The 18,474-nt window shown below is 39.8% G+C and overlaps 1 protein-coding gene and 1 long non-coding RNA gene across 3 annotated transcripts in view; both read right to left on the bottom strand.

Moving 5' to 3' along the window:
* The window catches only part of MPC2 (mitochondrial pyruvate carrier 2), a 33,339-nt gene that overhangs the window by 10,411 nt on the left and 4,454 nt on the right, over positions 1-18,474 (bottom strand). For both annotated transcript variants that reach the window (XM_081791860.1, XM_078441177.2), the window contains exon 3: positions 5,642-5,682. In XM_081791860.1, the coding sequence (XP_081647986.1) occupies positions 5,642-5,682 (41 nt within the window). The remainder of the gene's footprint in view (positions 1-5,641; positions 5,683-18,474) is intronic.
* LOC144614916 (uncharacterized) lies at positions 1,490-5,632 on the bottom strand. Its single transcript, XR_014136415.1, has 2 exons — positions 1,849-5,632; positions 1,490-1,603 (listed from the first exon to the last, which is right to left on the bottom strand). It is a non-coding gene; the product is annotated as an uncharacterized LOC144614916 (long non-coding RNA).

Raw genomic sequence — 18,474 nt, forward strand, 5'->3', positions numbered from 1 at the left:
ATACAGAACATATGTCCCCTGGAGTAGTAACGGTTATGTGTCATGGACAGACTACCATAGATGAATTATTATCATCTGCTGCTATGCTGTCATCAGAAGACTATGTATGATTTCAACATGAACTTAAAATAGATGTTTTTAAAGGAGACAGAGAGCCCGCAAGGCACTTGGTGTATATCATATTGTCAATGTTTCAAAACTTTGTGCAAACCCTTTGTCGATGTTTCAGAAGAAACACCAAAGCTATTGATAAAATCCTATAAACTTCTATGTTGTGACAAACTTGAAGTCAAAAGTACACCCAAATTGATAATAAATAGGGTCAATCATTCTTACTCTTTCAATAATGGTGCTAGAAAGAATTGTTAAGCAATCAATTACACTTTATAGACATACAGTTACTATATAATTTTCAGTGCTGACATAGAGAGAAGAGATAGAAAATAATAATACACTTTCCATTAGTTTTTTTTTTTTAGTATCATACTAATTTGAATGGTGTTTTTGCTTTGATCTGCATTTTTATTAACAGACAACCCGTTTTAACATTAAAAAAATAGAGGACGTTCACATATCACACATCACACTAACTGGGTTTCCTACAAAGGGACCATTAGTGTCAGTCACCAAAAATTTCAAGTGTTGTTGTTGTTTTGTAACTTGTTCTACTGACATTTTAGCCTGTCTCACCCTCAACTGTTCTATTTCTGCTCTGCAGGTATCAGCATTTACATTAACCATTTGCACAGCTCATAAAAATTGCATTATGGGAAACTGAAGCAGGGCCTGCCCCGGCTCTGCTGTTCTTCATGGCGTATTTTGTCCATTATCTCATAGCAACTACACTGCTACAGTCTCCGTTACCATTTAAAAAGCATCTGGAATTCCATGCTAGCCACGGGAATTAACATATGTTCAATACATTCAATATATATTCGATATATTCATATATCCATATATTTATTCAAACCGGACACAAAATTATGTGTGAGGCTGAATGAACAATAAAAGCAAATCTTATCCTTAATGGTTATTGTAGAATCATTTCAATCATGTCCTTAGGATTCTGAATCCCATTTTATTAAGGAAAGTAATTCATGTGAATGCATGTTTACAAATATTAGTAAGACAGCTTACAAGACAGCCTTTGCTATAAAAGTCTACATTAAAATTCAGTCTGGGGGCGCCTGGGTGGCTCAGTGGGTTAAGCATCTGACTTCGGCTCAGGTCACAAATCTCACTGTTCGTGGGTTCGAGCCCCCCATCTGGCTCTGTGCTGACAGCTCGGAGCCTGGAGCCTGCTTCGGATTCTGTGTCTCCCTCTCTCTCTGCCCCTCCCCTGCTCACTCTGTCCCACTCTCTCTCAAAAATAAATATTTAAAAAAAATTCAGTCTGGACCCTCGAATTCTTGTCCTGAGCCTCTTGTGAGGAGTCTGTCCTATATTTAAAAAAAAGTTTATTTATTTATTTTTGAGAGAGAGAGAGAGAGAGAGAGAGAGAGAGAGGCAGAAAGAGAGGGAGACAGAGAATCCCACGCAGGCTCTGCATTTTCAGTACACAGCCCGACGTGCGGTTCGAACTCATGAACCGTGAGATCAAGACCTGAACCTAGGGGCGCCTGGGTGGCGCAGTCGGTTAAGCGTCCGACTTCAGCCAGGTCACGATCTCGCGGTCCATGAGTTCGAGCCCCGCGTCGGGCTCTGGGCTGATGGCTCGGAGCCTGGAGCCTGTTTCCGATTCTGTGTCTCCCTCTCTCTCTGCCCCTCCCCCGTTCATGCTCCGTTCATGCTCTGTCTCTCTCTGTCCCAAAAATAAATAACGTTGAAAAAAAAAAAAAAAAAAAAGACCTGAACCTAAATCAAGAGTCGGATGCTTAACTGACTGAGCCACCCAGGTGCCCCGAGTCTGCCCTACTCATGGAGTTCTACCAAACAGGAATGGGGACACGAATGAACAATTTTCACTTGCTTAATGAGGAAGTGGGGTATACACATAGACGGAGGTGGGTTGCCAAACCTCAATTAGCCCTCCGGGGAATAAACGTAGGCTTGTAATGGGATTTAGCGTACAGTTACGTTGATGAATCGCATTCAGTTACAGGGCAACCAAAACATAGATCAAATGTCTGTTTAACTAAGTCACATGAAAAGGAGGAAAAAAAAAAAGATCTTTCTGTGGGAAAAACATCAGTAAATGTACATAATTCTGGTCTTTGGTAAGTTGAAAGCGAGTGAAAACTACTTAGTAATTACGTATCAAGTCAGGAGGAAAATCAGAATGAAGTGCTGGGGAAGCGGATGAAGTTAAGGCACCATTATCTACGACTCAGTGACTGGCACTTAGTCTGAAAAAGGCTCTAAAGACATGGGTGATAAAAAGCAGTATCATTTTCCCCTCCCTCTATGAACTTTGTAGTAGTTCTGAACATAACTACCTATTATTTGTGCTTTGCTTTTTGGCCCCGTGAATAGCAGCTGCACTTCCTGGTAACATCCTGTATCTTTCCCTGAGTGTCTGTGAACACACACGAGAGGTAAAGGCTGTAAACGGTGTGAAACAGGACAACGAACATGCTGCGTCTGTGTAGGAAACAACGCAAGACAGATGGCTGAACTGACACAGAACTCTCGGACCATAAAGCTAGTTTTTAACGGTTAGAGCGAGCAGAAGCGTTAAAGATGACATATTAAAACTTAAAAACAATTTTTTTAATGTTTGTTTGTTTTTGAGAGTGAGACAGAGTGAGTCGGGGAGGGGCAGAGAGAGAGGGAGACACAGAATCCCAAGCAGGCTCCAGGCTCTGAGCTGTCAGCACAGAGCCCGATGCGGGGCTCGAACCCAGGAACTGAGAGATCATGACCTGAGGCCGAAGCTGGAAGCTTAACCGACTGAGCCACCCAGGTGCCCCTAAAACTTTTTTTTTTTTAATTGATGGGAGGGTTTTGCAAAATACCGTTAAAAAGACAACCACAGGCCCAAAATGGCATCCCTTAGGCCAAGACACTAATACCTAATGTAACTGCACTTTCAACTTCCCCCAGAAAGGTTGTCTTAACTAGTCAGTTAGGAATTTTCTGGTCAGCACCAATGATGTACTCTCTGGCATAGGCCCTCTCCCCATCCCCAAAGAATAATTCGCCTACTAAGACTCTTTTGTCCCCAAGTGAAGGTGACCTCACCTGGAGATAATCTTTTTTTTCCTGTTTATGACTTCTTGGTCCTGCCTTTAAAAACTTTTCTCTTTCTGTAGCCCTGGGGAGTCTCCCTCTCTATTCATTCGCTAAATAGGATGCTGTCTCATCCATGAATCATTTAATAAAACCCCTCAAGCTTACTTGGTTGAATTTTGTTTTTTAACAATACAAATAATTAAAAAAAGAACTGCTCTGTAGTTCTGTATAAAATGCAGCTCGGAAACACTAACCTACTCTAGTCATTTTATAAATAAGGGGAGAAAATGACAGATTTAATTTACCTAAGGCCATAAGATTAAGGGACAGCCAATTCTAACATTCTCAACTACTTAGATGTATAGCTGAGTTTCTGAAATTGTTCTAACAATTTTTTTTAAATTTTTTTAATTTTTTAATATTTATTTTTGAGAGAAAGACCGAGAGAGAGAGACAGAGCACGAGCTGAGGAGGGGCAGAGAGAGAGGGAGACAAGAATCCAAAACAGGTTCCAGGCTCTGAGCTGTCAGCACAGAGCCCGACGCGGGGTTTAAACTCACGGCAAGATCATGAACTGAGCCAAAGGCAGACGCTTATCCGACTGACCCGCCCAGGCGCCCTGTGTTCTAACGATTTAAAACATTACATTTAAGAAAATTAAAATAGCCTACAACTCAACAACAACAAAAAAACTTGATTAAAAAATGGACAGAGGGCTTGACTACACATTTCCCCAAAGATATACAAATAGTCCATAAGCACATGAAAAGAGTCTCAGCATAACTAATCACACTTGAAAATGCAAATCAAACCCACAACGAGCTACCACTTTCCACCCATGAAGATGGCTATTATAAAGCAACAACAACAACAACGAAAGTAACAAGTGTTGGCAGGCTAGACGTGGAGGAATTGGAATCCTTGTGAACTGCTGGTGGGAATGTAAAAACAGTGCAGCCGCTGCGGAATATAGTGCGGCAGTTGCTTAAAATAATATTGATCCAACAATTCCGCTTCTGGGTACATACCCCAAAGAACTGGGAGCAGGAACTGGACCGGATATTGTGTGCCATTGTCCACGGCAGCATCATCCACCGTAGCCAAAAGGCGGAAGCAACTCAAGTGTCCATCAACAAATGAATGGATGTGCTTGACACTAAGAGAATCGTTAAGATGGCAAATTTTATGTGTCGTCTGCCACAATTAAAAGAACAAAAAGCCTACAGACTAGTACTTTTCACATTTTAGAAGGTATCAGAATCACTTAGAGGGCAAAATTACCAGTGACTCCATCCCCAGAGTTTCAGATTTAGCAAATCTGTGATGGAGCCCCCAAATCTGCATTTCTTTCTTAAAAAAGAAATTTAATGTTTATTTATTTTTGAGAGAGAGAGAGACAGAGTGCAAGCAGGGGAGGGGCAGAGGGAGACAGAGACACAGAATGCGAAGCAGGCTCCAGGCTCCGAGCTGTCAGCACAGAGTCCGCCCCACAAAGAGGGGGTAAAGGGGAACCATGACCTGAGCCGAAGTCTGATTTTAGGCACCCCTAAAATCTGCATTTCTAACAAGTTGCTGGGCAGGGCCAATGCTACAGGTCTAGGGATGACACTGAGAAGCACTGCTGTAGGCCAAAACCGGCCCTTTCAACATAAAAATCAGTGATTTGCTTTATTATTTCCATGGCCGTGTCTTTTCATTTTCAGCTAAAGGAGAACTTCGGGAATGAAAACTCTGGCCTCAGGTAAAAAGCACTGGTCTTGGGAGTCAGAAGTTCTGGATTCTACCATGTACCAAATACATATGATACGTATGATACATAGGATAATTTTTTCTACTTTTTGAGACTAAACTTTCCTTGCCTGTATTTTGGTGTTGGTATCGTCAGTTCGTATACTAAATTAATAATAAAAATTAATTTGGGGGGTTCTGGTTATTTCATTTTATTTAGTCATAAAATCTTAGAATGAAGTTTCGAGTTTCTAGGGCCCGCAATTATATAAGCTTTTTGATAACAAATATGTTCCTAGAAGGCCTCTTATCTAAGAAGCTCAGAACTCAAGTAGGTAGTATGCTTTATGCAGTAAAAATGACACATCTAAGATTATTTGCATGAAATCATCTCCAGACAGACCATGAACATTTAATTTTTTTTTAATTTTTTTTTTTTTTTTTTTTTTGAGAGAGAGACAGAGTGTGAGCACGGGAGGGGCAGAGAGAGAGGGAGACACAGAATCCCAAGCAGGCTCCAGGCTCTGAGCCTTCAGCATAGAGCCCGACGCGGGGCTCGAACTCACGAACTGCGAGATCATGACCTGAGCCTAAGTCGGAGGCTTAACTGACTGGACCACCCAGGTGCCCCCAGACCATGAACATTTAAAAAAGAACATTCTTCATAAAAGTGACTTCAAATTAATAAGTTCCTTTTAAAGAATATTTTTTTTCAGTACCTTCTGCAAAACTCAGGACTCACCCATTTCATAATTGGAGCCCAGAAAAAAACTGTTTTGGGACCTGGAAAAAAAAGAAAAGAAAAATTTAGAAATAACCCAACTATTTTATACATGACTTAAAATTTTTTTTTAATATTTATTATTTATTTTTGAGAGAGAGAGAGAGTGCATGTGCATGAGTGGGGGAGGGGGGGCAGAGAGACAGGGGGAAAGAGGACTTGAAGCCGGCTCCACTCCGACAGCAGGTGCCAGATGGTGGGGCTCGAACCGTGAACTACTGTGAGATCGTGACCTGATCCAAAGTCGGCCGACTGAGCCACCCAGGTGCCCCTGGTCCTTAATTATCTTTTATCCCTCTCAAACGAATTCATTGGGCTTATAGTAAAATTCGTTAACTCAACGTGATTTTAATACAAAGAGATTTATAAATCTATCATAGTGTCCTTTAAATATACAACTGTGGTTAGTGGTAGATCTATTTACCTATAAAAATTATGACCTCCTTGAAGCTAGTGGCTAAATCGTATTCATACTTGTATCCTTACCACCTAATGGCTGTTGAATAAAGAGCCAGCACAACTGGAAACAGTTTATATTAACCAGAGTTTAGACTTTAACTTTGATAAATAGGGGTATATGTAATACACGTGCCTATATGCAAACAACTGAAAAATTCATTAAAATCAGAAGTTGTTTTTATCATTCCGACACTTGCATATTGATAAGCCTGGCTTATCCTTTGAAGAGTTTTTAAAGTAAGTTTGCTGATCTTCTAGACTATTTACATCTAGTCCTAAAATCTTTCCACAATCGAAGTCTCATTTTCTCAATCTTCAAAGGACCTGGATGCTAACTTTAGACCAACGATTCTTCAAATTCTAGAAGTACATGGCTCAGAGTCTGTCTTTCCTCGTGCGCCAAAATGATTATAATACTAAACTGCATTTTCTTTTTTTAAAAATATTTTTTTTTTAACGTTTATTTATTTTTGAGACAGGGAGAGACACAGCATGAACGGGGGAGGGTCAGAGAGAGAGGGAGACACAGAATCTGAAACAGGCTCCAGGCTCTGAGCTGTCAGCACACAGCCCGATGCGGGGCTTGAACTCACAGACCGTGAGATCATGACCTGAGCCGAAGCCGGATGCCTAACCAACTGAGCCACCCAGGTGCCCCAAAACTGCATTTTCTCACCTTCATGTGACAGCTAGTCATTTTCATGTTTTCCTATGTACTTTCAGCTTTTCCATATTTTTAAAAATTTATTTATTTTGAGAGAGAGAGAGCAGGTGTGAGCAGGGGAGGGGCAGAGAGAGAGAGAGAGAGGGAATTAGAGAAATCCAAGCAGGCTCTGTGCTGTCAGCGCAGAGCCCGACACAGGGTTCATTCCCATGAATGAGATCATGAGCTGAGCTGAAATCAAGAGTGGGTGGGTAGGCTCAGTGCTGACAGCTCGGAGCCTGGAGCCAGCTTCGCATTCTGTTTCTCCCTCTCTCTCTGCCCCTCTCCGGCTCACGCTCTTTCTCTCAAAAATAAATAAACGTTTAAAAAAAAAAAAAAAGAGTCAGTCGCTTAACTGACTGAGCCACCCAGGCACCCCTCAAGTTTTCCATAATTTAAATTGTAGTGCCAATCTGGACATAGTGCTGAAATGGCTGTTGGGAGAATTAAAGCTATTGAGGAGTTCTAAACTTTGCTGTTCTTTTTTTTTTTTTTAAATGGTTATTTATTTTTTTTAATTTATTTTTTTAAATTTATTTATTTTTAAGAGAGAGAGAGGGTGTGAGTGGGCAGGGGCAGAGAGAGAGGGAGAGGGAGTTCTAAATGTTGACGTTCTTGTAACTGGCTGAAAATCTCTACATATTCAATTTCTGGGTTACTGTACTTATCTTTTATCCGGTTCCCTCAGCTTCGTACTGTTCTGATCGCAATTCCCATTACCCCTAGAACTCTAGCTGCATAATGATCCTCTCCTCTGTATCTTTTTTTTTTTTTTTAATTTTTTTTTTCAACGTTTTTTATTTATTTTTGGGACAGAGAGACAGAGCATGAACGGGGGAGGGGCAGAGAGAGAGGGAGACACAGAATCGGAAACAGGCTCCAGACTCCGAGCCATCAGCCCAGAGCCTGACGCGGGGCTCGAACTCACAGACCGCGAGATGGTGACCTGGCTGAAGTCGGACGCTTAACCGACTGCGCCACCCAGGCGCCCCTCCTCTCCTCTGTATCTTGAACAAGAATTGGAAACAATTTTCTTTTGATGTTGGAATTTTAAAACAAATTTAAAGGAACTAAGGAAATAGAAAAGAAAACGTGAAGGCACAGAGTTTAAGAATATAAATTTCCAGTCCTGACTTAATTACATTTTAGCTCAGGTCACTGGTTCTCCACCAGGGGTGATTCTGTCCCCCCAGGGGGGGGCGTTTGCAATGTCCCAGGACACTTTTAGTTGTCACAACTGTCGTGGTGGTGATACTGCTGCTACTGATACCTGCTGGGTAGAGGCCAGGCAGGCTGTTAAACGTCCTCCAACAAACAGGACAGTCTCCCACAGCACATAATCAGCTAGCCCCCCAAATGTCGACAGAACAAGCTAGGCAAACACACAACTAGTTTCATGCTGTTTACTGGCTCTAAACCTTAGCTTATGCTTCCACTAGCCCCATATTCGGCCTTGTCTTCATCTGGCTAACTCCCAACGTCGTTCAAAAACTTACAGATTGCACCTCCTCAAGGAAGCCCTCTTTAACATCTCCAGGTTATACTAAGCGGCCCGTATACTGCTCTGTCGTTTTCTGCACTGAACAATTAAAATGATCTGTTTATGCATCTGTCACTTTCACGAGACAGGGTGAAGGCAAGGCTTATTTCTTGGTTTCCCTTAACGAATAGTCTTTGTGAGCAGAACTGAATGGGATTAACCATATCCGGGACAGGTGTCAATCAAACATAAACTTTAGGTCTGATCCTAACCGCTTCATCCTCAAGGGCAGAATCTGCTATTTACTCATCCCCAGGGACATCAAGTTCCATTACATCAGGGCTGTACCAGATCTTCACTCACTAGTTACTCTGCTCTTAGACCATCACACTCCTCTATCTGGCTCCTGAAAGTTCTTCCCGTAAGTCTGATGGCATAATGTACTGATCCTATAAGTCAGTCTTTTCAAACTCTCTAGTTATTTTATTTAGTTTGAGCGTCTGAGATTCCCATCAGAGCACACTGGGTTTATTTTTGTCACATACAAAGTCTCTAAGTCATATGCAATATCAATCACTATGTTTATTTTTTATTCCCTGCATGAAGCTTGCCTTCAGCACACAAGTGTAAGTCAGCACAATGTTTTGGTCGCTGGCTTTGAACTTCTCAGCCAACTCCTTCTTCCTTCTATTTCAAAACTGATGCTTCCTCCTCTGCCACCTTAAAAATTGTTTCCTGAATAATGCCTCTAGGTTCTGGTTTCTTTATGAGCTTAAATATTTGATCCTTCAGACTTAACAAACAGTCAGGCTTTTCAGTAAGCATTTGCTTGGTAACTAATTTACTCAACTGCCCCAAGCTGGATGAGAATTTTAAAATATTAACCGCTCCTATCTTTTACAACCAAACCAAAGAAAAAAAACTTCAAACATGAAACTGTGGCTGCTACAACCTAGACCAAGAGAGGTAAGACTATTTTAGGGAATACTTTTAAAATATAAAACAAGCCCTCCATTATTTTCACAACTGCTAAGCACTGAATTAAAAAATATCATTAGCAAATAGGTATTATAAGACATTCTAAATTTCTCATATTTCTGAGATATCAGAGGATGCGGACAGGTGACACAAAGAATCAGAGTTGGATATCTACAAATGCAAATAGATAGTGTTTTCTTCGTTGTTAAGAAAAGCAAAATAGGGGCTTAACAAAACCTGTGACCATAAAATGGACGAACGAAACGTCTTAAAGAAAACTTATTTCAGTTCACTTTTCCATTTTATCTTAGCTAATCATTTTGTACCTTATGAGTAAATAAGTAAATTTAGACACGTATGAATTGAGGTCCCAGAGGCTGTCTTCCTGAAAACCACAATCGACAGTGGAAATGGTAATGAGGAAACATTCCTACTCACTCCAACATTTGTAAAACACCAAGTTTTGACAAAACAAAGCATTTGGAAATAGGTATCAAACAGTGTGAACACGTCATACTGCCTTTCTAAACATGGTCTTTCTATACGATGACACAGCTATTCCTTTTTAAACAATATATATAACAAGACTTCCTTCAGTCAACCATTTTTCTTAACGTTTGATTTATTCTTTTTAAATTTTTTTTTTAACGTTTATTTATTTTTGAGACAGAGAGAGACAGAGCATGAACGGGGGAGGGGCAGAGAGAGAGGGAGACACAGAATCGGAAGCAGGCTCCAGGCTCTGAGCCATCAGCCCAGAGCCCGACGCGGGGCTCGAACTCCCAGATCGTGAGATCGTGACCTGAGCTGAAGTCGGACGCTTAACCGACTGAGCCACCCAGGCACCCCAACGTTTGATTTATTCTTAAGAGAGTGTGAGCAGGGGGCCACAGAGAGAAGGGGGCAGAGGATCTCAAGTGGGCTCTGAGCTGACAGCAGCTGGGCCCCATGAGGGGCTTGAACTCACAAACCGTGAGATCATAACCCGCGCTGAAGTCTGATGCTCAACTGACTGAGCCACCCAGGTGCCCCTAACAATTCTTTTTTCTAAAGAATTCATTTATTTTGAGCAAGCAAGAGCACTCGTGAGCGTGCAAGTGGGGGAGAGGCAGACAGAGAATCCGAAAACGGCTCCCCAGCTTGTGGGCAAGCTCTCCCTCTCTCCCTCAGAGTAAATAAACATTAAAAAAAAACCAAACCCTGGGGCACCTGGGTGGCGCAGTCGGTTAAGCGTCCGACTTCAGCCAGGTCACGATCTCGCGGTCCGTGAGTTCGAGCCCCGCGTCGGGCTCTGGGCTGATGGCTCGGAGCCTGGAGCCTGTTTCCGATTCTGTGTCTCCCTCTCTCTGCCCCTCCCCTGTTCATGCTCTGTCTGTCTCTCTCTGTCCCAAAAATAAATAAAAAACGTTGAAAAAAAAAAAAAAAACCAAACCCTAATTATCTTATTTTTTTTATGCTCTCTTGTGTGAAGAGCTGTGTCAGGGGCGCCTGGGTGGCTCAGTCGATTGAGCATCAGACTCCTGGTTTTGGCTCAGGTAATGATCTTGTGGTTCCTGGGATCCCTCCAGTCAGGCTCCTTGCTGCCTGCTTGGGATTCTCTCTATCTCCCCCTCTCTCTGCCTGTGTGCTTGCCTGCACTCACTCACTCTCTCTTTCTTTCTTTTTTTTTTTTTAAATTTTTTAACGTTTATTTATTTTTGAGACAGAGAGAGACAGAGCACAAATGGGGGAGGGGCAGAGAGAGGGAGACACAGAATCGGAAACAGGCTCCAGGCTCCGAGCTGTCAGCACAGAGCCCGACTCGGGGCTCGAACTCATGGACCGTGAAATCATGACCCGAGCCGAAGTCGGCCGCTTAACTGACTGAGCCACCCAGGCGTCCCACTCACTCTCTCAAGATAAATAAGTAGATACACAAATACTTTTTAAAAATGAGATAATTATATAATTATGATACCTGCAGGGAGATAACACCTTAAAATCAAGACAATCAGAAATATAAACAGAGTATCTAGCTAACATTCATTACAATGAATGAAAAATTTGAATAGGTAGAAAATTTGAACTGCTGAAAATATCCTGAATAAAAATCACCTCTTATGAAATTTAATTTGGAGTCCAAGATGACGGAAATGTGTCCCCACCAAATATAAATGTACATTCTTTTCGACAAAGAATTAACTAATAAGTAATACAATTAAGTAACAATTTAAATAATTCTTAAGCCTCTTAGAAGTTTACTGGTTGGAAATTAAAAAAGGCCTCAAATGCTGACAATTTGGAAATATTAAGCATTAAAAGAAAACCCATATACATTTTATATTTAAAACTATGACTATTTGCAAGTATGATAAAGAAATACAGAGAATAATGGTCATTTTCTCTTTGAGAGTATGAGTCTGTCTCATTTTGTTTTTTTAAAGTTTATCTATTTATTTATTTTCAGAGAGAGTGTGAGTGAGTGAGCACGAGTGGGGCAGGCAGAGAGAGCTAGCGAGAGAGAGAATCCCAAGCAGCCTCTGCATTGTCAGCGCAGAGCCCGATGAGGCACTTGAACCTACGAAGCTGTGAGATCATGACCTGAACTGAAACCAAGAGTCAGATGCCCCTGGCTTTGTCTCATTTGAAAAGTGAAATCGATTTTTTTTAAGGTTCAAACTTTCACAGAGGAATTTGGGAAATTCTGCAAGGGAATAGCATAACCAAATATGTGAGACATACGTTTTCAGAATCAGCAAAATTAAAAGGCAACCGACGGAATGGGGGGAGATATTTGCAAATGACATATCAGATGAAGGGTTAGTATCCAAAATCTATAAAGGACTTATCAAACTCAACACCCAAAAGACAAATAATCCAGTGAAGAAATAGACAAAAGTCATGAATAGACACTTCTCCAAAGAAGACATCAGATGGCTAACAGACACATGAAAAAATGTTCAACCATCACTCATCATCAGGGAAATACAAATCAAAACCACAATGAGATACCACCTCACACCTGTCAGAATGGCTAAAATTAACAACTCAAGCAACAGATAGATGTTGGCAAGGATGCAGAGAAAGAGGATCTCTTTTGCACTGCTGGTGGGAATGCAAACTGGTGTGGCCACTCTGGAAAACAGTATGGAGGTTCCTCAAAAAATTAAAAACAGAACTACCCTATGGCCCAGGAATTGCACTACTAGGTATTTATCCAAGGGGTATAGGTGTGCTGTTTCAAAGGGACACATGCACCGCAATGTTTATAGCAGCACTATCGACAATAGCCAAAATATGGAAAGAGCCCAAATGTCCATCGATGGATGAATGGATAAAGAAGATGTGGTATATCTACACAATGGAGTATTCCTCAGCAATCAAAAAGAATGAAATCTTGCTATCTGCAACTACATGAGTGGAACTAGAGGGTATCATGCTAAGCTAAGCAAAATTAGTTAGAGAAAGTCAAATATATGACTTCACTCATATGAGGAACTTAAGATACAAAACAGATGAACACAAGGGAAGGGAAGCAAAAATAATGTAACAACAAGGAGGGGGACAAAACATAAGAGACTCTTAAATACAGAGAACAAACAGGGTTGCTTGGAGGGGTTGTGGGGGGGGGGATGGGCTAACTGGGTAAGGGGCATTAGGGAGGACATTTGTAGGGGTGAGTACTGGGTGTTATACATAGGGGATGAATCACTGGAATCTACTCCTGAAATCATTAAAGCACTATATGCTCACTAACTTGAATGTAAATTTAAAAAAATGAATTAAGAAAAATAAAAATAAAAAATAAAAAAAGAGACATATATTTTCAAACAAATTAATAAATCTAGTTGTCTTGATAAATTTTGAAGAACCTGTTAATAAAATAATGACATAAATTTACTTCCTAATTTCCTTATCCGAGAGGAATTACTGTTAATGAAATATTATATAAACTCTACCCAGAAAGTGTGTCATTTATTTTATGTATAATTCTCCCTAGGAAAACCTTCCTTCTTGGAATAAATAACTTTACACACATGCAAAGATACACAGATACAAATATTGAATTGAGATGCTATGTCCCAATGTGAAAAATAAAGGTTCTTATTCAATGTTTTCACTACCTTTTCCTGTCCCTTTCACACCATTTCTCTATGGTTTGCTGCTTTGCAACATTCCTCAACATTCTTCTAAGTTCCTTATATTAAGCAAATTTGCCCTCATGTGACCAACTACTTACAAATCCTTAGAATTTGTAAAGGTTACTCTTTGACACAGATATGTACTATCAAAAATTGCTCATTTTATTTGTATGAAAGCTAGCTCTGATTTCACACTAAGAAGGTGACTGGGCCACCATTTTAGATCCATATAAACTTTATATCTTCCTTAAGGCCTTGGCAACAGCCATCACTCAAATAGCACACAGAATATAAAGGGTACATAATAATTTTTACGATGGCGATTGCAAAGACATCCAGATGGCTAACAGACACATGAAAAGATCCTCAACGTCACTCATCATCAGGGAAATATAAATCAAAACCACAATGAGATACCCCCTCATACCTGTCAGAATGGCTAAAATTAACAACACAAGAAACAACAGGTGCTGGGAGAGGATGCGGAGAAAGGGGAAGGCTTTTACACCGTTTGTGGGAATGCAAACTGTGCAGTCACTCTGGAAAACAGTATGGAGATTCTTCAAGAAACTAAAAATAGAACTACCCTATGATCCAGCAATTGTACTGTTAAAGATTTGCCCAAAGGATACAAAAATGCAGATCTGAAGGGGGTACATGCATCCCAATGTTTATAGCAGCATTATCAACAATACCAAACTAGGCAGAGAGCCCTAATGTTCATCGACTGATGGATAAAGAAAATGTGGTGTATATATATATATATATATACATATATACATACACATAAACACACACACACACACACACACACACACAACTTGGCCATCAAAAATAATGAAATCTTGCCATTTGCAATGACGTGAATGGAGCTAGAATGTATTATGCTAAGCAAAATAAGTCAATCAGAAAAAGACAAATACCATATGATTTCACTCATGTGGAATTTAAGAGACAAAACAGATGAACATATGGGAAGGGAGGGAAAAAGAACAGAGGGAAACAAACCACAAGAGACTCTTAACCATAAGGGAATGAACTGAGGGTTGATGGAGGGAGATGGGTGGGAGATGGGCTAGATGGGTGATGGGTACTAAGAAGGGTACTTGTGATGAGCTCTGGGTGTTGCATGCAAGTGATAAATCATTGAATTCTATTCCTGAAATCAATATTGTTGCACTGTATGTTAACTAAAATTAAAAAAAAGAAAAAATAAAAATACTTTCTCTATATAAAGTAAAATAAAAATAAAATAAAATAAAATAAAATAAAATAAAATACTGATTGAAAACAGGCTTTGGTGCAAGTGCCAAAGTAAAATAACAGGTGAAAAAAACTAGCTAAAATAGTTAACATGTATTTTAGGGTTAATATATTCTAAGCTTACATTATTTGTTCAGTTGCAAAGAAATCAATGACTTTTAGATTTAAAAAGATAGTTGAAATCATCTAGTTCAGGCACTCCTCTTATAAATCAGGTCAATGAAGCCCGGAGACATAAAATTAGCTGTGTAAAGTACATAGCACAGCAAGGATTAAAAACCTCTCTAAATACTAACTTAACAATAATTACATAGTTTTCCCCAATGAAATCTGAGTTTCTTGAAAGCTCTGAAACGAAGGAATGCTCCAGTAAAAATACCAAATTGTAGATTATTACAGCTAAAAAGGACCAGAAAGAAAATCCAAGCCACCTTATTTTATTCGTTTTACGTTTACTTATTCTGAGCACGTGCGTGCATGAGCAGGGGAAAGGCAGAGGGAGACGGGGGTAGAGAGAGAGAATCTGAAGCAGGCTCCGTGCTGTCAGTGCAGAGCCTGACGCGGGGCTTGATCTCATGAACTTCGAAATCATGACCTGAGCTGAAATCGAGTCAGATACTTAACTAACTGAGCCACCCAGGCGCCCCCAAGCTCCCTTATTTTAATAGGTGAAAAAGAAAAGGCATTTAGATGTCACGTGATTCATCTTATACGCTGGTACTTCCAGATAGAGCAGGGAGCAGAACTGGTCCACTTCTTTCTCCTATATCATACCATGCCTTGAACATTTTCATACCCTCTTATAACCAAAATTAATATTCTCACATGACTTGGAGGAATCAAAGTATTTCTAGCTTTCCTCAGGGCTTGCTTCTCCTTTGATCTCTCTGTTGAATCAAACTAGGTAAGGCGTAAATAGTCTTGCTTTTGTTAAAATCAGGTGTGTGGACAAAAGTTGTGTTAAAGTGTCAAACGAACGACTACAGCAAGGATTGTTTTCCTTTCATGATTTCTCCTGAGAATATAAAATGTCTGTGGGTAGGGTTTTTTATTTTATTCACTAACATACCCCAAGTGCCAGAGCAGTGCCTAATATACAGCAGGCCCTCAATAAATATTGAAACATTCAACTTACTTGGTAGCTACTGGTTTAAAGATATCCTACTCTTCGTCAATATCTTACAGTTGTATTTGAAATCCCAACTTGCCATTTTGGTTCTCATTCTTTTTTTTTTTTTTTAACATTTTTTATTTTTATTTTTGGGACAGAGAGAGACAGAGCATGAACGGGGGAGGGGCAGAGAGAGAGGGAGACACAGAATCGGAAACAGGCTCCAGGCTCCGAGCCATCAGCCCAGAGCCTGACGTGGGGCTCGAACTCACAGACCGTGAGATCGTGACCTGGCTGAAGTAGGACGCTTAACCGACTGCGCCACCCAGGCGCCCCTCATTCTTTAATTTTAAGGGTAACAGAGATTATTACTGTAAAAAATAATATATATATCCACATATTTAATGTGTATATAAACATAATAGATATTAGATATATATTTAAGAATATAACTATATACTATATATAATACAAATACACACAATATCATCTCGATATCTAAATATCTATCCTAGACTGGCATTAATATTCTTCAGATAACTGTAGCAAGAAAATAAATTGTTCTAACAGAAATGCTAAAAAAATTGTTGATTCATTACTTTGTGGGCATCTACACTATTTATTTGATTCACATTTGGCTTTATTTACATGTAATAATACATACTCTGAACTAAGTTGTATTAAACTATCAAGTATAACACCACTTCTCTTAGGGGCGCCTGGGTGGCTCAGTTGGTTAAGCATCTGACTCTTGATTTCAGCTCAGGTCATGATCTTTTTTTTTTTTTAATTTTTTTTTTAACGTTTATTTATTTTTGAGACAGAGAGAGACAGAGCATGAACGGGGGAGGGGCAGAGAGAGAGGGAGACACAGAATCGGAAGCAGGCTCCAGGCTCCAGGTTCTGAGCCATCAGCCCAGAGCCCGACGCGGGGCTCGAACTCACGGACCGCGAGATCGTGACCTGAGCCGAAGTCGGACGCTTAACCGACTGAGCCACCCAGGCGCCCCAGGTCATGATCTTAAGGTTGATGAGATCGAGCCCCATGCTGGGCCCTAGGGTGACAGTGAGGAGCCTGCTTGGGATTCTCTCTCTTCCTATCTCTCTCTCTGCCCCTCCCCCACTCGTGTGCTCTGTCTGTCAAAATAAAGAAATGCACTTACACAAATTAACATTTCCTTTAATACCTAATTTTTAATTTTTATGATAAAGATAGTCCCTTATGAATACTGCTAACATGGGTTCGTTGTTTAGTATGTTTTTATTTTAAAACGTATTTAGGTCTCTAAGATAAAAAGGAAAAAGGAAGTCTCTTACCCGGGAAAAATACAAATATTATTGTTGCTAAGATGTTAAAGTCACTTTCCCTGTGAGACTTCACGCGGAGAATATCATGGAATGCAGAGCAAGATATTTGCAGCTGCAGCACACTAGGCACTGCAACAGATTTCACACAACTACTTTTTCAAAAGTTCTTCCACTTAAGCCAAAATGTAACTCAAGAAAAGCAAAGAAAGTTACGGGGAGATACACAAAATGATAACGGTTCAAATACCTGTTTTATGGGCTGACTTTGTTGAAGCATAGTTTTTATTTTTATTATTTATTATTTTATTTTTCCCAAGTTTTACGGAGATATAATTGGCACACAGCGTCGTATTAGTTTAAGATGTACAACATAACGTTTATACTGCAAATTACTACACAATAAGCTTAGTTGACATCCATTGCCTCACTTAGCTACGATTTTTTTCTTGTCGGAAGAATTTTTAAGATCTATTCTCTTAGCAGCTTTCAAATATATAACACAGTATTGTTAACTATAGTCACCTGTTGTAGATTATCTCCCCAAAATGTATTTATTTTATAACTGGGAGTTTGTACCTTTAGACCACCTTTTAGGATAATGTTTGGGTTCTTTAGGGCTGTGGTCTCCTAACTACTTTCAAACATATGTCCCTATCATTAAAAAACAAATTTTTTTGAGCACACATCCCCTACATATAGATTGTATGTATTTATGAGAATATATGTAACTTACATACATGCATATATGTATGTATGTTGACTCCACAGAGCTCAGTTGTCTTCTATGCATAACTATATACATCTATACTGACATATTTGTATATAAGACGTGTGGAGAATAGAAATTTTAAAAGGATGAAATAATAGAAAGCTTTAATAGAAATTGTATTGTTTTCTTCTACATTCCAATGTTTCATTTTGTAGGTAGCTTGGGACAATTCATCTCATTTTGGAACTCATAAATACAAATGACACTCCTTCACTAACAATGGTTTTTTTCCCCCCTCAGCTAAACTTTTAAGTAAACATGGGGCAGCATGATTTCAAGGTTATTTCTCTGACAAATACCTGGAGTAGGGCTATGCAGCTGGCTCGTGTAGGGTCACATACTTTCATAGTCAGGAGGTGGTGGCGAAGAGGGACACACCTTATGAGAACTGACCTTGCTAAAACACACATTTGGTTAGAACTCTATTCTTACTCTATGGAGGTAGATCACATTGTGCCAGGAAGAACACATAAGAGAATGATGAAGGCCGCAGGTCTAACTATACTATATATCATTGCGATATAATGATATATAATACATACGACAATATTGTCACTCTAATATAAATCTATATAAAGACATGTTCTTGTTACTATCTGGAC

Source organism: Panthera onca, chromosome F1 (assembly GCF_046562875.1).
Source record: "Panthera onca isolate mPanOnc1 chromosome F1, mPanOnc1 haplotype 2, whole genome shotgun sequence".
In the NCBI taxonomy this organism is placed as follows: Eukaryota; Metazoa; Chordata; class Mammalia; order Carnivora; family Felidae; genus Panthera; species Panthera onca.